This window comes from Dromaius novaehollandiae, chromosome 14, assembly GCF_036370855.1.
Source record: "Dromaius novaehollandiae isolate bDroNov1 chromosome 14, bDroNov1.hap1, whole genome shotgun sequence".
Lineage (NCBI taxonomy): Eukaryota > Metazoa > Chordata > Aves > Casuariiformes > Dromaiidae > Dromaius > Dromaius novaehollandiae.
Genome location: NC_088111.1, coordinates 20,532,284 through 20,551,425, shown reverse-complemented (window position 1 = coordinate 20,551,425; position 19,142 = coordinate 20,532,284). Strand labels below are relative to the sequence as shown.

General features: G+C 55.2%; 1 protein-coding gene across 3 annotated transcripts in view; it reads left to right on the top strand.

Moving 5' to 3' along the window:
• Positions 1–1,102: 1,102 nt before the first annotated feature.
• NTN3 (netrin 3) overlaps positions 1,103–19,142 on the top strand; it is a 58,526-nt gene continuing 40,486 nt past the window's right edge. For 2 of the 3 annotated variants that reach the window (XR_010391681.1, XM_064520672.1), the window contains exons 1-3: positions 1,103–1,272; positions 1,644–1,780; positions 16,179–17,174. Coding sequence is in view for 2 of the 3 variants with exons in the window: in XM_064520672.1 (XP_064376742.1) it covers positions 1,238–1,272; positions 1,644–1,780; positions 16,179–17,174 (1,168 nt within the window). In the remaining variant the exon portion in view is untranslated. The remainder of the gene's footprint in view (positions 1,273–1,643; positions 1,781–16,178; positions 17,175–19,142) is intronic. The other variant, XM_064520671.1, reaches the window with a different exon arrangement.

The window sequence follows — 19,142 nt, the reverse complement described above, 5'->3', positions numbered from 1 at the left end:
AGTGGGAAAATCCAGCACTGCACTGGCACCTTGCCTTACTCCTCACCTGTGATATCCTTGTCAGTCTTTGCATTCCTTGCAAGGGCATCTGTGGGAGGGACGTTTCCCAGACTGAACTGGAGGAAGCGGGGATCAGTCAGGGGACTGGGAATAGCTCCAAATACTACCCCACCTAACCAGTGGTCTCAGTGAGTAAGGTGACACAGATCCAGGTTTTCTGCTCACCTCCAGTTCCTCGCACAATTGCTGATTAAATTAGTTTTACCTTTTTCCTGCACAGGAATTGTGAAATCAGTCCACAGGTGACTTGGGGATGGCTAAAGGGTAGGTACGTCAGGATGAAATCTGGAGGCAGCTGTAATGGGGAGACAGTCTGGGCTGTGGGTGTCAGTGGAAATGCCCATGTTTGCTTCCCTCCTGACCAAACATCACAGCCAAGCCTGGCCCTGCTGCAGCAACATAGGAAAAGCCCCTACATCACAGGATAGAGGAGAAACTCCACACCGTAATAGCAGGCTGTTCACCTGCTTGGTAAATCCCTGATTTCTTCTGCTTTGGGAACCAGGCAGACGATTACATGTTGCCTTCCTTTGCAGCATCAGATGCACATTTGGTTTACTGAGCCACCAGCTCCCGGGCACTGCAGCATGGTGTTGCCCGTGCTGTCACGCTGGCTGACCCGTCAGGATGGCTTGCTGGTCTCAGCACGATCGTCTCTCCTGCTTTCACACAGTGGGTGATGGGGGCACTTCTTACTGGGATTGGCAAAAAAATACCAGGGTCACGGGGGGTGGAAGGTGCCCATCTGCGCCTGCAAGGAGGCCATCCGCAAGGCCGCGGTGGCCCAGGCCTCCTGCGAGTAGAAGAGCACGGCTGTGCCACCTGCCCGCTGCCCCGAGGCAGGGCTGCAGGTGAGGCCGGCCGGCGGCAGGTGGGGGCCGCAGCTGCCGAGGGCCCCCCGCGCCGGGGCCCAGCGCCCCGACGGGGAGGGCGTCCTCCCGGGGCGGCCCGCTCCGCTGCGCTCCCGGCGGGGCGGCCCCTTCCCGGCCCGGCCCGGCCCGGCCCGGCCCGCTCGGCTCCCGGCGGGGCGGCCCCTTCCCTTCCCTTCCCTTCCCGGCCCGGCCCGGCCCGGCCCGCTCGGCTCCCGGCGGGGCGGCCGCGGGAGGGCGGAGGCAGGGCTGGCAGCGCCGCGGCGGGCGGCGCACACACGCACACACACCTCCCTGCATGTGATTAAATGGCTCGAAATCTGCTTCTGATTTCCTCGGGGAGGTGACTTTTCCCTTCTTTTCAACCCCGGGATTTATTGGAGCCTTTTTACTCCGCTTCCAGGCAGCGGCCGGGGCTCAGTTTCTCTACTTCTTGCTTTTTTTTTTTTCTTTTCCCTTTCCTCTCCTTCCCTCCCTTCCCTCCCTTGCTCGCCGCCTCGCCTCCCTCCCGCTGCCGGAGCAGCAGCCCCGGGCAGTGCGGCGAGCGGCGGCGGAGCGGGCGGGGAGCACGGCACGCTGCGGGCACGGCGCTGGGGACCCGCCCGCGCTGCCGGAGCAGCACTCCCACTTTGCACTGTTTCGCCTTATTTTGCTTTTGCCTCTTTTTTTTTTTTTTTTTTGCAAATTGTTATTATTACTTCTTTTTTCGCTCAGCAAAGGAAGGCGGGGAGCTGCCCCCTCGCGCCTCGCCGCCCGCGCTGCCGCCGCGGCCCCGCGCTCCGCTCGCCGCCCGCGGCCCCGGACCTGCCCCCCGCCGCGCCCGGACCGACCTAGCTACCTGCCCCGCCGCGGTAAGCTGCGTCTCCAGCTTCTCCCGGGCATCGTCCCTCCGCCCGCTCCATGCCCCTGCACGCCGCCCGGCCACGGCAAACGCCGCCGAGCAGCTCCCTGTTTTTCTTTCCATAGTTCCCCCCCCCCCCGCCCTTGTTGCCTTTTATTCCTCCTTCTTTCCCCCCACCCTCCCTTTATTTCCCGTTTCATCCTTTCACTCCGCGCTCTGCGATCGCCAAAAATGGGACCTCCTCGCGGCAGGGCTGGGGTGCCACCCGCCCACGGCCAGGACCGCCCGGAGCCCGGCCCGAGCGCCGCGGCGCAGAGCAGCAGAGCAGCCGCGGATGCTCCGCGCTTTGTCCCAGCCTGGCTCCCCCGGCGGGGCCCGGCCCAGCTTACTGCCACCGCCTCAGCCCGGCCCTCCTGGCAGTGTCAGGGGGCTACGCGTAGGGTGCTCGGCACTGTACAAAGCCTCACAGGGTCGCTGCCCCACGCTGCAGGGGTGTCAGGGGGGACCTGAGCCTCCAGAAGCTTTGAGCCCCGGTCTGGCCTCTCCCAGCATGTCCCAGGGTCCTACCTTTAGTGTCGGTGAGGGAAGCAGTGGGCAGGAGCTGTGCCAGGCTGCTGCATGCTGTGCCAGCTCTGGCTGACCAGCCACAGGACACACACATGCTCTTCCGTGCCCCACAGCTCCTGCTGGAGGTTGAGAAGTGCCCAGACTTTTTCTGTGCTTGGAAGCTCTTTGCAAATGCAAAGCAACTAGGCACCTTGCTGGGGTGGCTTTGCCTTTGCCACTGACCCCACTTTGGGGCTGTTGCTGGTCCCTCCTGGCATTGGCCCTTAGAGGGACCAATCTGTGGCATAGCTCGAAGGGTGAGTTCCCACTGGGAAGAGCTCCCGTATGGCTCCCCTGCAGCTGGGTTGCTTTGAAGGCAGTCCTGGGGCCAGGCTGCACAAGGCCCCTCAGCACGCACACCTGCACCCTGCCTCCGCTGGCCCCACGGTTTGGGTGAGGACTGGCAGTTCTGGCCAGGGCATGTGTGAGCAGAATGTGGGGCAGAGTGAGAGGATGGGGTAGCACAGGAAGAAAGGAAGCTGGGCTCTGTTTGGTGGTTTTGCTTGTGCTTTTCTGTCTCAGTGCTATTGGTAAGCCCTTGTTTCTTCAAACACTGTCCTTTCCCTGGATTCCCCATCCTGCTGGAGAGTGGGTGGATGGAAACACCTTTACTGGGTTAAGAAATAATGGGCTTGATGGGGACATAGTGCTCAGTATCTTGCATGGTTTGATTCTCACCATGCCGGGCAAGTAGGGTTGGTGAGGAAGGCCACCTGGGTAGGAAGGGCCCACTCCTCCGGCAGGGCAGACGTGAGCAGCACCTGGGCACTGCAGCAGTCATGCTGCTTTGCTGTTGAGCTGGGCAGTGTTTGTGTGCAACCTCCGCTCTGTTGGATGAGCTCGCTCTGCAAGTGTATCCAGGCAGGGGACATGGCATAAGCTGGGCTGAGCAGCCTCACCTCTGCCTGAGCCATTGGTGTCAGAGCTGTACCTAGGCTGAGATGATGCCTGTACCTAGCAGAGTGTAGACCTGGACCTGGACGTGCAAACCCTGGATGGCTGGAAATGACCACAAATTGTTCTACCCCTGCCAAATTTTCTGCTGCTCTCCCTGAAAGTGAGGAGAGGCCAAAGCTCCCCATGGCCGGTGCAGTGAGGAGGTGAGTGGAGCTATGCTTTGAGCACAAACTCCAAGGCATTTGGTGAATGGAAGCAACTTTTTTTTTCTGCAATATTCCATTTATAAAACAGAGGGAGCTGCTGTGCTTTTCTGACCACTTGGTGGAGCGAGCTGGCGAGGGGACAGGAGGTCCTGCAGTCTAAGGGCTGAGTGTGTGGTAGGTTACTGGGGGTCCAAACAGCCTGGTGGAGATGCCTCCATGTGCACAGCTGAAAGAGGAGGGCAAGTAAGGTCTCTGTGTTGACAAGGCAGCAGGTTTGATGTTGGGTTTGATAGGAGCTGAGATGAGTTTGAGGTCTGGAGGAAAAAGGAGTGCCTCAGAGCCAGGCCTGGGAACGTGGCTGAGTGCATTGTGACCTGCAGTGAGGAGCCCTGCAGCCCTCCAGAAACACAAACTGCCCTGGGAGTCTTAATGGAAGGGTGTTGGTGCTGTTCCCAGGGCCCCAGGTGGAGGTGGGTACCAGAACCTGAAGTCTTCAAGCCGGGCCTGGTCCCAGCACGGGTGACAGCTGGAAGAGATGCAGGTCTAAGCAGGGTTTCCAGGCCTTGAACAAGATGACTGTTGGTGCAGACCTTGAGGCACGTGCGTTTTCACGTTTGAGTGTCTTTGTCTTCCTTCATCAGGAAAGCAGCCCGCCATGCCAAGGCTGTATACAACACCTCTCTCTCCTGTTCCCCCACCCTGTTAGTTAGGCCTTGCTCCATAAGGAAACAATTACTCTGTACCCCCATGAGCCCCTCCCTGAGCCTGCACAGGACACTTGCGCTTGGTATGGAAATGTGACAGATTTTCCATATTCCGCTTTGCCCATGATGTTAAAAACGTACGTGACAGCCTCTTCCAAATACCGGCGAGTTGGCGGGTACTCAAGCAGTAACAGGCTGTGTGACACCAGGGGCATGAAATATCGTACCAATAGCCAAGGAGAAAAAATGAGATGTCAAAGTGGTGTGTGTTTCCGGCCCTGTTGTCACGAGCCGTCCTGTACCCTATGTGAGAGATCTTTCAAAGCTGGCCAAATGTTGTCATCTCTGAATACCATTTTAAATATTCATCCAGACTATTTTCAACATCTGTGCCCGGCATGTTATGAAAAGGCAACAAAGGACGTTATGGAAACCAGACCACTTTATTCCCATATGGAGTGGGAAGGGGCAGAAGCGATGAGGCCTTCTGTGATGGAACCGCGAGAGTCCCATGCATCAGCTAGGATCAGCAGGAATAAAGCGCTCTGCATACCAAATGATATTCCTGGGAGCACGTGACGAATCCGAACAATGCAGCAGGAATGTGCAGAGGGTTTAAGATGGCTAGGATGGGATTAAAGTCATGTAAAGCAACAAGTCGAGCAGTAGTAGATGTTAATAAACGGGGTTGCATTGAGGCAACGATGCTTTATGCTCTTTCGAGAATGGTGGCTCCAGACGTCTCCTTTAGCTGCTGTTGCTTTGGGAGTGTTAGGAGTAGGACTCCAACATGCATTGGCGGGAAGCACTGGTCAAGGAATGCAACAAATCGAGTGTCACACAAAAAGGATTCAGCTCCACAGTGTGCAGATAATACCATGCATAAATCTCACCTCCTGGTCTCCTCCAGGGAGAGAGGGGCTGGCTTCATCCAGGGCTCCTGGTGAGACAAGTGGACTTGGGAGGATCCAATGGTAAACCCATGGACTCTACTGTGGTCTGCATAGTTTTGATCTGTCTTTCCTGTGGACGGTGTGACTTATGAATTACCAAAATGGGTAACTAATAATGCATTTAAGGCTCCATTCTTTGACAGCTCTTTGCACGTGTTTGAGTAGTCCTTGGACTGTTTGGTTCTTGGTGGATTTCTTTCCCTTGTTTTTGATAACCTAGGAAATCTGGGCTCTGTTTCTTCCTTTTGCAACATCAGACTGAGAATAATTCAAGCCAGGCCAGATTCTGACCACAGGTATGCCAGTGTAAATCTGAATGGAGTCGCTTACGTCTTGTTTGGCCTGATCTGAATGGAGTTGCTTCTGTTTGGTGCCAAAGGGGCTGAGGTCAGAATCTGGCCCATCCTTTCCTGCATGCAGTGTAATTTGTATGTGTCTCCTGGCACCGCTGTGGTATCATATGGCTTGTGTAATGCTGTCTCTGGCCTGTCAAAGTGCATTGCAGTATCTATCACTGTGAGTGCCTGTTTCGGAAATATGGTCTGTCTTGTAATTGCCCACATGAATTGCGCATACTTTGCAGAGCAGAGGCTGAAAGCCCAAGGAACCCTTCTGATCTGAGGAGCCGCACAGTGTAACTGGCTTCATGAGTAAAAATGGGTGAAAGTATGTATATATTTATAGGCTTCTGATATTTAAATTAAAAATGGACACAGAGGAGGGAGCTCTTAAAGAATTAGTGCCACGGAGATAGAGCGCGCTGCGCTGCGCAGGAGCCATTAGCCATGTCCCAAGTGGGCACCAATCGTTCCATTAACACGGGCTGGAAATGTGATTAGCTCTGCTGCTCCCTCTGTCCCTCCTGCTGCAACGTCTGCGCCCCTCTGGCTTCTCTTCTCCCAGCCCTGGTGCGCACTGCCCCTCGTGCACTTGGCCCGCCACCGTTGGCTTGCTTTTGCTCTCCTCCGCCTTGCTCCCTCCTGTCAGAAAGCTGAGCCCGGTCTCAGCGCCTTGGCTGTGTGGGGTTTTTCCTTTCTTTTAAAATATTTCTCAGTTGTGTTTTTGTCCTGGCGACACATGGAATGATTTATCCGTGTCCGGAGCTGAGTTTGGTCATGACGCATTCCGCTTGTCGGATGGGGGCTGAAACATTCCCCAGCTGGCACTGGGCTCGGCATGCGAGGGACCAGCGCCCGCAGGCGGGTGCAAAGGGGAGGGAGGCCAGCAGGGAGGCTGGGGCCCTGTCTGCTCCCCTGGAGGGATCCCAGTTATGGGGGGCTTGGCCAGGTCTGAAGTGGGTAGCCTCCTCAACACAGGTGTCAAGGTCGTGGGTTTGCCTTTGTTAAAAAGGGCCCATCATAAGATGGCAACCTGCAAGTTCTGGTAGCAGATATATCCCATTTAAGGGACACACTCTGGTCATTCACACCCCTTTGGAGCTTCTCCACTGCCCTCAGCTATTTCCTACCTCCAACTGCATCTCCCTTGTGAGCTATGCTGACATCTAGGCTGAGCACGGCCACAGCGAGAGGAGCTGGGCTGAGAGAGGGCTCGGAGCGAGGGGGGCCAGGGCGCTTCCGTGGGCTGTTGGCCCTGGCCTTCTCTCAGGCCTCAGCATCTCTGCCCACTCTGGCCCACAGCAGCGGGCGAGTGGCGCGCCTCGATGTGTCGTGCTGCCTTGTAGCGAGCGCACCGGCACAGCGATCAGCCGGGGACCGGGCAACCCTGGAGGGAGGCTGTGCAGCACGTCCCTTCTCCAAGCCTCATACAAGCACATCATTTCTCTTCTCCTTACAGTCCCCTTCCAGCCCTCCCACTGCTATCCTGCTCGGACACTGCCTGAGCCGGGCGACAGGGCTTTTCTGGGGCTTTCCTGGGGCTTGCACAGCTCATGTACAACCAGTCCTTCAAGATCTGAATACTTTGGATCTAATTCCTAGATCCTTGTTTAGCCTCATGTGCTTGGGTCCTTTAGTCCCTGTTTCAGTGATTTCTGGAAAGTGCCCCTTGTTCGCTGGCAGGGCTGTGCTGCGAGGAGCCTCTCAGTGCCCCTCGGGGTGGGCACAAGCCTGCTCTTCCCCGCCGTGTGCCACCTTCTCCCTGCCCGGTGTGCACATCTGGGATCTCACGTCTGTGTGTGCGCAGGGTGAAGCAGCACTTCGAGGGGGATCAGACATCCCCTATCCAAACTAATTCCAAATAAGGCCAAGTGCTTTCCTCAGGAATTGCTGGGGCAGAGTGAGCGCGAGCACCCCGTGCACTGCTCTGCCCTGGCCCACAGGAAAAAAAGAAGTCTGCTTTACTCTTACTGCAGTCGGACAGCATCGGAAAGGACCCACCGGGGAGCACTGTTGATCCCTTGGAGGAGGGAAACACCTTTTCCCTGCCTTTGTTCGGGTGCTTTCCCTTGCCCCTCCCCGGCAGTTCAGACGCGGTGCTGGCTGCTTGGTTTAGCAATTGCCTGCCCTCTGTGAAAGCCACGTTTTTCAATGCGTGACTCAGGCCTCAGACGTGTCCTTGTGCGGATTAGCAAATGATACGCAGTAACCCACTGCGGTGGCTGGGCTGCAGCGCGGAGAGCAGACTGTTGCTTGGGTCAGCTGGCAGTTGCTTGCAGTTTCCCTCGCTGTTCTAATTGGAGAGGGCTGTTCCAGCACGGCAAAGGTCCTGGGTTCAAATCTGCCTAATAACTCCCTTCTCTTTCCTTTCCTCTCTCTGTTGTTCCACTTAATCCTGTAATTACCTCTGCAAAGCTACCGCTGCCCTCATCTGTACTGTGGTGACCCTGGGTCTGTTGTAGATCCTGGTGTCACTATTTGGGGAAGTTTATTCTTTTTTGGCTCACCTGCTGGACCTGCCTGTGTGTATTTGACCTTTGGAATGAGACCATTAAGTAGCCAGATTACTGGGCTGCACCGGCACTGAAATGGGGAGGATCAGGGATGTGAAGGGGTGCCTGGTTTGCAAGTATGCACCCAAACCCCAGTATTGCTCTCAAAGGTGGTGCTTCCCTGGCAGGCAGTGGGGAAGGAGAGTCCCATAGAAGGCCAGGCTGGAAGTATGGCCCCAGCAAGCCTCTCCTTAAGGTGCAGGAGGCAAGGAAACAATATAGGTCGAGCTTATTAAAGTATTACTTTGAAGAGAAGTGGTATGGAGGTGCTGTATGTAGTAGCAAATTTTTAAAGTGAAAAGCACTTCTGAGTGTTAAAGTATCGTGATTTCCTTCCAAACCACACAGCCTATTAGCATTCCCCAAATAGAGAAGTGAGGAAATTGTCCACCTCAAAAATGCAGCCACTTCTGGGGAGGAGTGCGGCCGCAGCACGGGGCTGAGACAGCGGGTGCTTCCTTGGGAAGGGTAAGCCCCGAACCGACATGCTTCCCCATAAGCCTCTCTCAGCTGCTGTAGCAGCATGAGCACTGATAATGGCTGGAAGCTGGTGACCATCAGAGATAACCTGATGGTCCTAACCCCACAGCAGTCAGGAGGACACTAGGGCACTTTCCCCTGCAATGCTGTCTCTGCAGGCTTGGAGATCCAACCTGCTGCAGGCTTGTGTGTCAGGAGCCCGTATTCCTCCTTACATGAGATCCACATGTGTCCTGTGCTGCTTTCAGCATCGCTGCTGGCATGCATGGGGCCAGACTCAGCCCCTTTCTCCCATGCTTAGTCAACAGTGTCTCCATTTGGTTTGAACCGGGGGCAGTGAAGATGAGAAATGGAAGGGGGGCAGGTGGGAGCCGGGAGAGAAATACCCACTCCTGGGCCTCTCTGGCAGCTTGCCAGGAGTCCAGGGGTCATGCTGAATATGCATAAAACGGAGCAGATTGCAGCTGCCCTCCTTTCCGATACAGAGGTGAGGCCCGTGGAGACCGCAGGCCCCAGCTCTCTTTCAGCAGGATAATGGGGTGAGCTGAGTGCGGAGCGTGTATGCATGTGTGTGGTCTCGCAGATGATAATGATTTCCATTCATGCGATGCCTCCGCAGCGCTGATACACTGCTTGGCGAGCGCTGGAGCATTGGCTCCCGGGTGGCTGCTCCCTGGCAAGAGCAGAGGCCTTAAAGGTTAGGCGTTAAACTTTCTGGAGCCCTTGCCCGGGTCCCCTGCCTTGGTTGGGCTTGTGGGAGAGCTGCCAGGAACAGAACAGAAAGCCTTTCCTCTGCTGGTGTCAGAAGTCAGCTGCCACGAGAGAAAGGGCAGAAAATGTTCCTGTCCCCCAGCACTCCAGACCTTGTCCCCAAGGCAGCATTAACCCTGGCCCACTGCTCCTGCCCTGCTCCTAACAAGCTGGCCTTCACTCCTCTGTGAACTCACTTCATCTCCTCTGCGAACACCGGCGAGAGGCCAGCTGTGTTCTGGGCTTTTCCCTTGCTGTTATTTGATGTAAAGATATCAGGCCGGCACTTTGGCTGGTGAAAAAGGGCCCAGCTCCACTTGAAGGCAATGAAGCTGTGCCCAGCTCCGGCCTGTTCTGGCCTGGTAGCAGTGTTCAGGCTTATTCCTGCAGCTTCTGCTGACAGATCCCAGCTGATGGTGATATTTTTACATTTTTAGAGCTTTCGTTCATTTTCAAGTGTTTTCACACTGCACCTTGGGACACAAAGTGGGATGTGCTTGCGGGAAAGGGGCTGGCTGCCCGCTGCCCGTTCCCCCCATTCACAGATGACTCTGCTTTGCTGGGAAGGCGTTTTCCAGCATCTTCATTTACTAACAAATGGGGAATTGAAAGGTCTTTGCAGGTCGGAGACCTGATTATAGCCTTACTCATGCCTTCTTGCTGCCAATGTAACAGAGAAGAGATTATGGGGGTAAAAGACTTCTCTTTGGACATGGTTTAGCTGGTGCCTTGTTAAATGCATCCTGAGCTGCCCTGGGGCAGACTGAGGTTGCTCCCAGTAGTTTCAGCTCAGGCAAGGAAAAAAATCTTTGTGGCTGCTGAGAGATCCCTATGGGTTTCTCTCTGTCTTCCCTGTGTGCTTAGATGTTTTCCCATGTGGCTGTCCCTTCAGGGTTGCCTCTGTGCATCGTGCTGCCATGCATCTGCGTCGGGGCCCCTGGCTGCAGGGTCCTGGGGAGGTGGCTGCACGCTGCTGGGTCTCTCTCCACGGCAGGAGGGAGAGGCGTCCTGCATGTTTGCATACGATGGGGATAGTGGGAGAGCTGGAAGCATCATGGGGCTGTGCTGAGCGTCTGCGGAGATGCATGTGGTCAAGTCTCCGATGGCACTGCCAAGGGATTTGTGAGTGTGTTGCAGGCTGCTGTGCTGGGAGAGGGGCCTGCACTGTGCCGAGTGCTTTCCCAGGGAGTGAATAGAAGTGAGAGTTGGAGTCCCAGATGCTATATGGGAGCTGGGACTCTCTGCCTGTGGGCTCGCAGAGGCTCTAGCTCTGTCCTCACGGAATTTGGCTGCTTGGCATGAGGCAGGTGGTCCAGGAACAGCTGTAGCACCTGCTGACACTTGCCTGCTGAGGATGTCCAACGAGGCAGAGGGAAGGAGCTTTGTGCAGTGAGGGACGCAAACCTGTAAGAAGTCAGGTTCACTAGTTCTACCATGACATAACTGGCTTTTAAAGTAGGTGTCTCCTGTTGGGAGAACAGGTTTAAGGGCACTAGGATGCATGGTTAGTGAGTGTTGGGGGTTTCCCTTTTCTCTGGAGAATGGGTGTTGGTTGTCCCTTCTCGTGCAGGGCAGCAATACTGGCGTAGCAGAAAGAGGGCAAGAAAGAAAGGACCATCTCCTTGCCTTGAGAGAAAGAGCCTGTAAGAGCTGCAGCTTCTTTGCCCAGGGCTGAGAGTGATGGGGCAGGGAGAGGGGACGTCTGTGCTGAAGGACAGAGATGTAATTGGGGAGGCAGCTGGCAAACCCTTAGCCACGCTCAGCCCACTCTGAGCTGACTCAGCTCTCAGCAGCCCAGTGTTCCTGGCAGGTTTGTGCAGTGCATCCCAGACAGTCTGTGCAGTCCATCCCATTGGGTTTGCGCAGTCCATCCCATCAGGTTTGCAGTCTGCCCCTTAAGGTTTGCGCAGTTCATCACATCAGGGCTATTTGGTCGACCCCATCAGGACCTGTGCAGCCTGTCCAGTCGGGTTCGTGAAGTCTATCCCATGGGAGCTGTGTGGTCCGTCCTATCAGCTTTGTGCAGTCTGTCCCATCAGGGCTCTGCAGTCCTCCGTGTTGGGGCTCTGCAGTCCATGCTGGTGGGGTTGTGCAGTCCATCCTGTCGGACCTCCGCAGTCCATCCTGGTGGGGCTGTGCAGTCCTCCATGTCGGGGCTCTGCAGTCCATCGTGGTGGGGCTGTGCAGCCCATCCCATCGGGTTTGCGCAGTCTGTCCCGTTAGGATTCAGCACTGATCTGTGCTCTCTTGCTGGACAGTTCCCAGCACACTGGACAGACTAAAACTGGCAGCGTTCGCCCTCCCCAGCACAGGCAGCCTGGTTGCTCAGCAAGGCCTAGGGCTGCTGCTTCACCCCCCCCTCACTCTCATGTCCCCACCTGGGAGGCAGCTGCCAGCCAGTGGGGCTGGGGGCTCCAGGCAGGGCACTGTGTACTGCCTGCAGTGCAGGGGAGGCTCCTAATAGCTTGATGTTGGAGAGGGGAGTTGGAAGGGCATTACTAATTTGCCAGGGACTAATGTCAAGCACTTGCTGGGGGACAAGAAAGAGGGGGTGTCTGCATAGTCAACTTGGGCTCAGTCTAGAAGCCGTTAGCAATGCAGGGAGCAGCACCTCTCCAGCATGTTTCTGCAGGCTGCCTCCATGGTCCCCCAGCAAACAGTGGCAGGAAGCAGCTACCCAGCTGTAAGCCTGGGGCAGAGGCCCAGAGCAACCACGAGTGCTGTGCCGTGTGCCTGCCCTGCCCCCTTTCCCAGCAACAGCTATGGCTTCTCCCCCTTGCACCAGCAATGTGATCCCACTTAGATCTCAGCAGGGCTGCAAGGCAGAGCCATGCTCTTGCCATCATCCTGTATGCACAAGCAAAACAGACATGCTTGGCTGCCAAATCACGCCACTGCAAGGCCTGTTTGCCAGAGAGCAGGAGGGTGGTGTGGGGTCTCTATGAGGCATCTGGTGTGGGAGAGCACTGAAGGTGCAGGATGCAGACAGACCGGCTGATCTCCTGCACCACACTGCTTGAAATAAGATTTAGCTGTGGTCCAGCAGCCGGGACTGCTCAGTTCCCTGCCTACCTTGTGCAGCACAAAGCTACTGGGCTTGCTGGGGAGAGCGTTTGCTTTGTATCTCCAAGGGAGCATTGGTCTGGTTTTCCTAATTGGAAAGGTTTTAGGGGAGCCCACTCACTCTTCTCCCGGAGAAATGCTCTTCTTTCATATCTGCTGCAGCAAATGGTGCAAACCCGACTGGAGGTGGTGGGGCACTGGCAGTGCCAAGCTGAGCATCATTGCTGTTGCTCAGCTACATGTTAGTCCGTCATCTCCCAGCACTGGTGCTCTCTGGTTCCTGCTCTCCCTGTCCCTGCAAGGGTGTTGCTCTGGGATTGCACATGACATGACAAGAAGCAGCAGGTGACTGCAAAAGCCCTCAGTCTCTGGCCCACCACAAGGTTGAATGAGTTGCAGCAATGGGGCTGAACAGGTCAGCCCTAGTGAGTATAATGACCCTGCCACTGCAGGAGCTGCTGGTGGACAGGCTCAGAGGTGGGGTGGTGACACCTCAGCAGACACACATCAGTCTGTCTGAGGAAAATAGGGAATTACACAAGACAAACCTCCTCCAACTCCAGCCACTGGCCACGGTTGGCACTCCCTGGTACGGCACTGCTTGCTCCAAGCCTGGCAGAGTGGCTCTTTCTCTCCGCTGCAGTGACTGGCATGTCCCCACTCTTTTTCTCGGTGGGTGAAGACAATGGCTGACCTGCAGGAACCTGCCTTCTCCCTCCAACCTTTGAGCATGGCCTTTGGCAAGTGGTTTAAAACTGGCCTCTCTTTCCACCTCTGCTCCTGCAACACTTGTCTGCCCTCTACATTGATGGAGTACTGGGTTCCTGGTGCTCTGGGAGCCCAGGAGGTCTCCCTGAAAAGCTCTGCAGCACTGCCAGATAGCAGAGGCTACACCTACTAGGGAGAAGCAAAGACCACCAAGGGAGCCTCTGAGTTTCAGCAGCAAATATCTCCTTTCCCATCAGCAATGGACGAAGCAGCAAGTAAATGGTACAGAAGTGGTGGGATCAGGAATCCTTCTGGGGGAGATCTCTGGGGAAGGGATGAGATTCCTTTCCATGCTCCCACCTTGGCTCACTTGGAGTCACAGCATCAGCTCTGCTTTTCCAGAGGAGCTGGCTGCATGGCTGTGCTTGGCTGGAAAGGGAGGAGCTTCCCGCCCCATTAGTGGTTTGGCAGTCAGGAAAGAGCAAGCTTGCTTCCAAAGCGACGGCTCCTTTTTTTTGCGAAAGGAAAAAATCCCAGATCATTTCAAACTGGCTGTTCCCCGCCTGCCTCCTTCAGAAAGAGCAGGCAGCCGGAGAGCCAGGAGCAGTGTTGGGGGCAGGGGGCTATAAATTAGTAGCAGAGGATTTGCCACATTGAGTCGTGCCTCTGGCGTTGGCCAAGGCTTCATTCCTGAGAGCAAAGCGCAAAACCCAAGTCATCCTGTAATGATTTACTAGTGGGAGAAGAGACGATTAGGGGGAGGTGGGGGGGGGGGGGGAATCTCTTCCGCCTTCCCTTGCTGCAGCAAAGGACTGATCCTACTGAGAAGAGGCCAGAAAGTCTTGGCTTTGCAGGCAAGCCCTCTCTGAGGTTGGGCAGCAGCTGGCATGGCCCCTCCAGCTAAGTGAGTGCTGGGATGGCTCTCACTTGGCTGTGCAGAAAGGGCAGCGCAGCCAGTGCTAGCTGCCCAGCCTGGCTTCTTGGGGAAGACCTGCCCTTCTCCTGGTGGCTTGCAGCACTCAAGGCATTTCCTCAGCAAATGTGAAACCTGGCTCCTTGGCACAGAGCTGCTCTCAAGGCTGAGGATGGGATATGACTGTTTCATGTCTCACTGCTTCATGGGACAGTCCTGGTTTGGTCAGAGCCAGAGGGAGATGAAATGACCTCAGGTTCCTCATCTGTCCTTGAAGCCAACAGCACATCAGCAGCTCATAACTGGGTGATGTGCCGTCTCCTCTGGAAGCAACCCAGCATTACCTAGACCTGTCCTGCAGCTGCAGGGAGAGGAGCCTAGCTAAGCCCTGAGATTTCTTTCTCTTGCTTTTTCTTTTAGTAACTCATGGGCCAGACCCAGATCTCGATTTGTTGGGGACAAGGCCAGAATAACCTCTTTTGGCAAGTGAGGATACTCTGGTAGCATGGCAGCGTGACTCAGAGGAGATATGGCCCCAGGCTCGTAATCCCCTCAGAGAAGGCGGTATGCTTGTAGCCAGCTGGATGGCCACTCTGGGGGTTGGAATAGCAGGGAAGGTGGTGCTGACCCCAGAGGCCCCAGCTGAGTCACTGGACATAATCTTGGGGAGCTGCTGCCTGTCACAGAATGTCCCCACAACATCTTTTCACTGCTGTTCTTTTTCCTGGTGCTGACAGGAAGTGTTTCAGGCTGTGATTTGGCAATACTGGGTTTTCTGTTGCTATCATGACTTAAAGATCTCCTCTGTCTCTTGGGTCCTCCTGCCCTACGGTGCAGCAAGGTGTGCTACTCCCCACAGCCCCTCCTGGGGCACGCAAATGGTGCAGAAGAGCCGAGTACTGACTCTCCTTTTTAAAGGGGATTTCCTAAGTCTGGATCAATCCTCTGTTCCAGCTCCCAGCAGGACTGACAGCAGGAGAAGTGCAGGGAGGCGTGGGAGGCATGGTGGCTGAGCCCCCATCTTGCCGAACAACTTCAGGGCTTGGGGGATAGTGCTGCCAGCAAATCCTACAGAGGTGTAGCTCCTAGCAGCAAAAAATGTGCTTTTCCAGTGCAGATTTTTGCATACAGGGAGAAGGGGGACAGATGAGCCAGTTCTCCCTCTGTCCGTTTTCTCTGACAGGTGTTTGAGTATGTTTTTGCAGGATAAACTGCCCATGCAGTGGGTTTAACTGGTGAAGGGATGTCAAAAAGATATTGTCTCATCCCCTCCTCTGTGGCATGGCTAAGCCAGCCAATGTTTCTTGTGCATGCCTGGCTGAGGAAGAAAGCCAGCAGCAAGGTGAGAGGGCAGGAGAGATGGAGATGGCTTGATTAGCATCCCATCTGGGGAGGCAGCTCCAGCATGGCTGGCAGAGGCCCCATTCACAGAGAGCAGCCACCAAGCAGGCTGCACTCAGTGCCGGCATGTTTGTGCCTCCCACGCCTGTGATGTAGCCTGCAGGGTTTAGAGGTGGGCTGGCTCCCATCCAGGAGCTTTGAGAGGTCAGTAAATCTTTGCAGCCCAATCGCCACTTGAGATGGGAACACACTGGCCTCAAGTTGAGGGCAAGAAAGACACTTGCTGCTCTGGAGTCATGGAAAGGCAAAGGAAACCACAGTGGGTGTCTCGGCCAGCCATGCTAGCATCACTGGGCTAATTTGCCTCCTCCTCTGCTGTGTGACTTGAGCTGCTTCAGCTCGGGGGCATTACCTTGCATGTACGGGGCTGTACATAAAAGCCTGGCGGCTGCAGGCAGGATGCCTGGGCATTTGTTCCCCCTGCTCTCAAGGGGTGTCAGAAGTCCCTGTTGTGCCCAAGATCTGCAAGACACCTGTAACAGTCCCAGGGAAGGTCTGAGCCCAGGTGCCTGGTTTTGACTTCCTTCCTTCCTGAGCCCAGCTTGTTCTGTCACCTCCCCAGGCATTTCATTCCTGCTGAGATATAGATGAGGGATTGCTGTAAATAGGATGTCACAAATTAACTACCTTCTCCTGTCCCAGGATGCTGTTTCAGTGGAAACAGGGTGGGAAGATGTGCACAAATCAAGGTCCAGATATCTGGGTCTTCCGTGTGCTTTGCCAGCCTTCACATACTGGCTTTGCTGTGCTGGTTTAGCCTCTGAGGTGGAGCAAGCGTGGGAACTGCTGTCCAGCTGAGCTGCTGCATGTATTCACTGCTCTTTGCTTTTCCTCCAGGAAGGACCTGGTTTTCTTGCCCCAGGAGGATGGAGGTCCTGCAGCTCCTGCGCCTGCTCCTCACTGCCTGCATGCTGGGCCTCTCCCAGACAGTGAACCCCTTTGTGGCCCAGCAGACACCCCCAGACCCTTGCTATGATGAGAACGGTGCTCCACGCCGCTGCATCCCTGAGTTTGTCAATGCCGCCTTCGGGAAGGAGGTGCAGGCCTCCAGCACATGCGGGAAGCCTCCAACACGGCACTGCAATGCCTCGGACCCCCGCAAAGCCCACCCGCCAGCCTACCTCACTGACCTCAACACCGCCTCCAACATGACATGCTGGCGCTCAGAGACCCTGCACCACTCGCCGCAGAATGTCACCCTCTCCCTCTCCCTCGGCAAGAAGTTCGAGGTGGTGTATGTCAGTCTCCAGTTCTGCTCGCCTCGTCCCGAGTCCACCGCCATCTTCAAGTCCATGGATTACGGCAAGACATGGGTGCCATACCAGTACTACTCCTCCCAGTGCCGCAAGATCTACGGCAAGCCCAACAAAGCCACCGTCACCAAGCAGAACGAGCAGGAGGCCCTCTGCACCGATGGCCTCACTGACCTCTACCCCCTCACTGGGGGCCTCATAGCCTTCAGCACCCTCGATGGGCGGCCCTCTGCCCAAGACTTTGACAACAGCCCCGTGCTCCAGGACTGGGTGACGGCCACTGACATCCGGATCATTTTCAGTCGCCCTCATCTCTTCCGTGATCTGGGGAGTCGCGACAACGAAGAGGAGGATGGAGGCACTGGCTCGTCACCCTATTACTATGCAGTGGGCGAGCTGCAGGTTGGTGGGCGCTGCAAGTGCAATGGGCACGCATCACGCTGCGTGAAGGACAAGGAGCAGAAGCTGGTGTGCGACTGCAAGCACAACACGGAGGGCCCGGAGTGTGACCGCTGTAAGCCCTTTCACTACGACCGCCCCTGGCAGCGGGCCAATGCCAGGGAGGCCAATGAGTGTCTCGGTAAGTGATTCCTCCCTGTCTGCACTCTCTGTCTCATTTTCTCCCTGCAGGCTGTAGCCCCAGAGTTGAGTTGCAAAGGAAAGAAGTGATGGGATTGTGACAAACTTAAGAACTGTGCTTCTCTTGAGATGTTTTTGAAATTCCTGGTGAGCCTCCCTCTTTTGGAGGGCTGAGGAGGGTTCTGGTGTCTGCTCTGTCTCTTCTTTGGGATATCTCCTCTGTAGCTGCAGTGATTCAGTGACAAGCCAAAGCACCAAAACCCTCTGAGAAATTACTAGTGTTTTTCAGCATGTCCGCAAAGGCCAAGGAGGCATCAGCTGTGCTTGCAAAGGGATGTTTCTCTTGGGTAGCAAACCAGTTGCCCCTGGAGCAAGGGAAGAATCATGGAGGTTCCCCAATGTGATGTAGTTTTTGCCAGGGAGAAGACGGTGTGGCTTAAAAAAAGCCAAGAGATTAAGGAAATACTTGAAATACCCTGTTTCAACATTTTATTATTCAAATTTGGTCTGGCACAGTGCTTTGCTTATCTGTTCTTAAAAAAGTTCATGTGAATTAAAAATGTTGTAATCTAAATGAAACATTTCAAAAATATCAAAATGACATTGTTCAGCCACCGCACTTTGAAATTTCTTTTTCTATGAGATTTTTGTGGATACTTTTGCCTTTTATCCTAATCTGGGATAGGTGGGGGGATGCCAGAGACTTATGAACTCCTGGGAGAGGGAAAAACAACCCCTCGCCTCCTCCTGGACCAAAGCCCAGGTCCCAGAGGGTGGCAGGAGGATGGAGACAGGGGAAGACATACCATTAATCAACCCATGAAAGGCTCAGTGGATGTGCCAGAGGTCAGAAGGACTTGTTAATATTTCTGATCGATGTCTTCTTGAGATCCCAGCTGTCGGCTAAAATATATACGTTACAGAGGATTTCTTCTAAGAATGGCTAAAAAGGCAGCTATTTCAAAAGAAGTGCTTGAGCTGGTATTTTAAAACACCACATGCCCTGTGGGAATATGTCAGCCCATTTGTTTTCCCTCTTGTCTCAGAAAGGTAAGTTTTTGAGCAAAACTTGGAATAAAAAACAAATCTGCACCCCTAGCCACTGCCATCTCCTCCAGTGGCCTGTGTCCGGTGGAGATTAGACTAGGAAGATTTCAGACTGGCAGATAAATGGGTGAAAAACCAATGGTCTAAAAGGACACTGAAGGGGAGTGGTTGGGTGCATGTCCCACCTCATCTGCCTATCAAGGCTTCCATCGTGGTGGCCACCCTGCACCAGATTGGCCTCTTTCTCTGGCTCTTATGCTTATTAAAACAGTGTGATGACAGCAGAGCGACTCTGCTGGAGCTGGCGTAGAGGAGAGTGCAGCCTGACACTTTCAGAGAAGGAACTGGATTTGGGGAGAACTTTTGCAAACCTCCCATCCTTCCCGTGGGGCCTGGACCCTAGCAAGAGCTGCTGCCATGGCCTGGGCACCCTCAGACCAGGTGGCCGGGCTGAGCCAGCTGTGTGGCCAAGCAGTCCTGTGCGGGGCTGGGAGCCAGGCCAGCGCTCCCCAAGCATCCCTGTGGTGATCTGCATGCCCTCCCTGCCCCCAGCGAGGTCGCCCCTTTGGCAGATGGGCCTGAAAAGATAAACGAGAGAGAAAAGAAAAACTGGGAGGAGGCGGGGGCGCAGAGCGGTCCCTTCAAGACACCCCTGACAAGCCCTGCACACAAAGGCCCTTAGCCGAGCTGCGTGTGAAAGTAGTTTTTCCTGTTGATTCGATCCCCTTCTTTCTCCCTTTCCCCTCTCGGGCTTTGTGCCCTCTCTGAAGGGACCTGAAAGAGCTTCTCCATCACACGCCTCCAAAGGGCTTAGCGGCTGAAAGCTGGATTAGCTCTCCGAGCCTTCCCCTCTGTGCCTTTCAACAATGACATCTCCCCAGCCAGCACGAACAGACGCAGCAATTAGCACCAATTAAAAGGA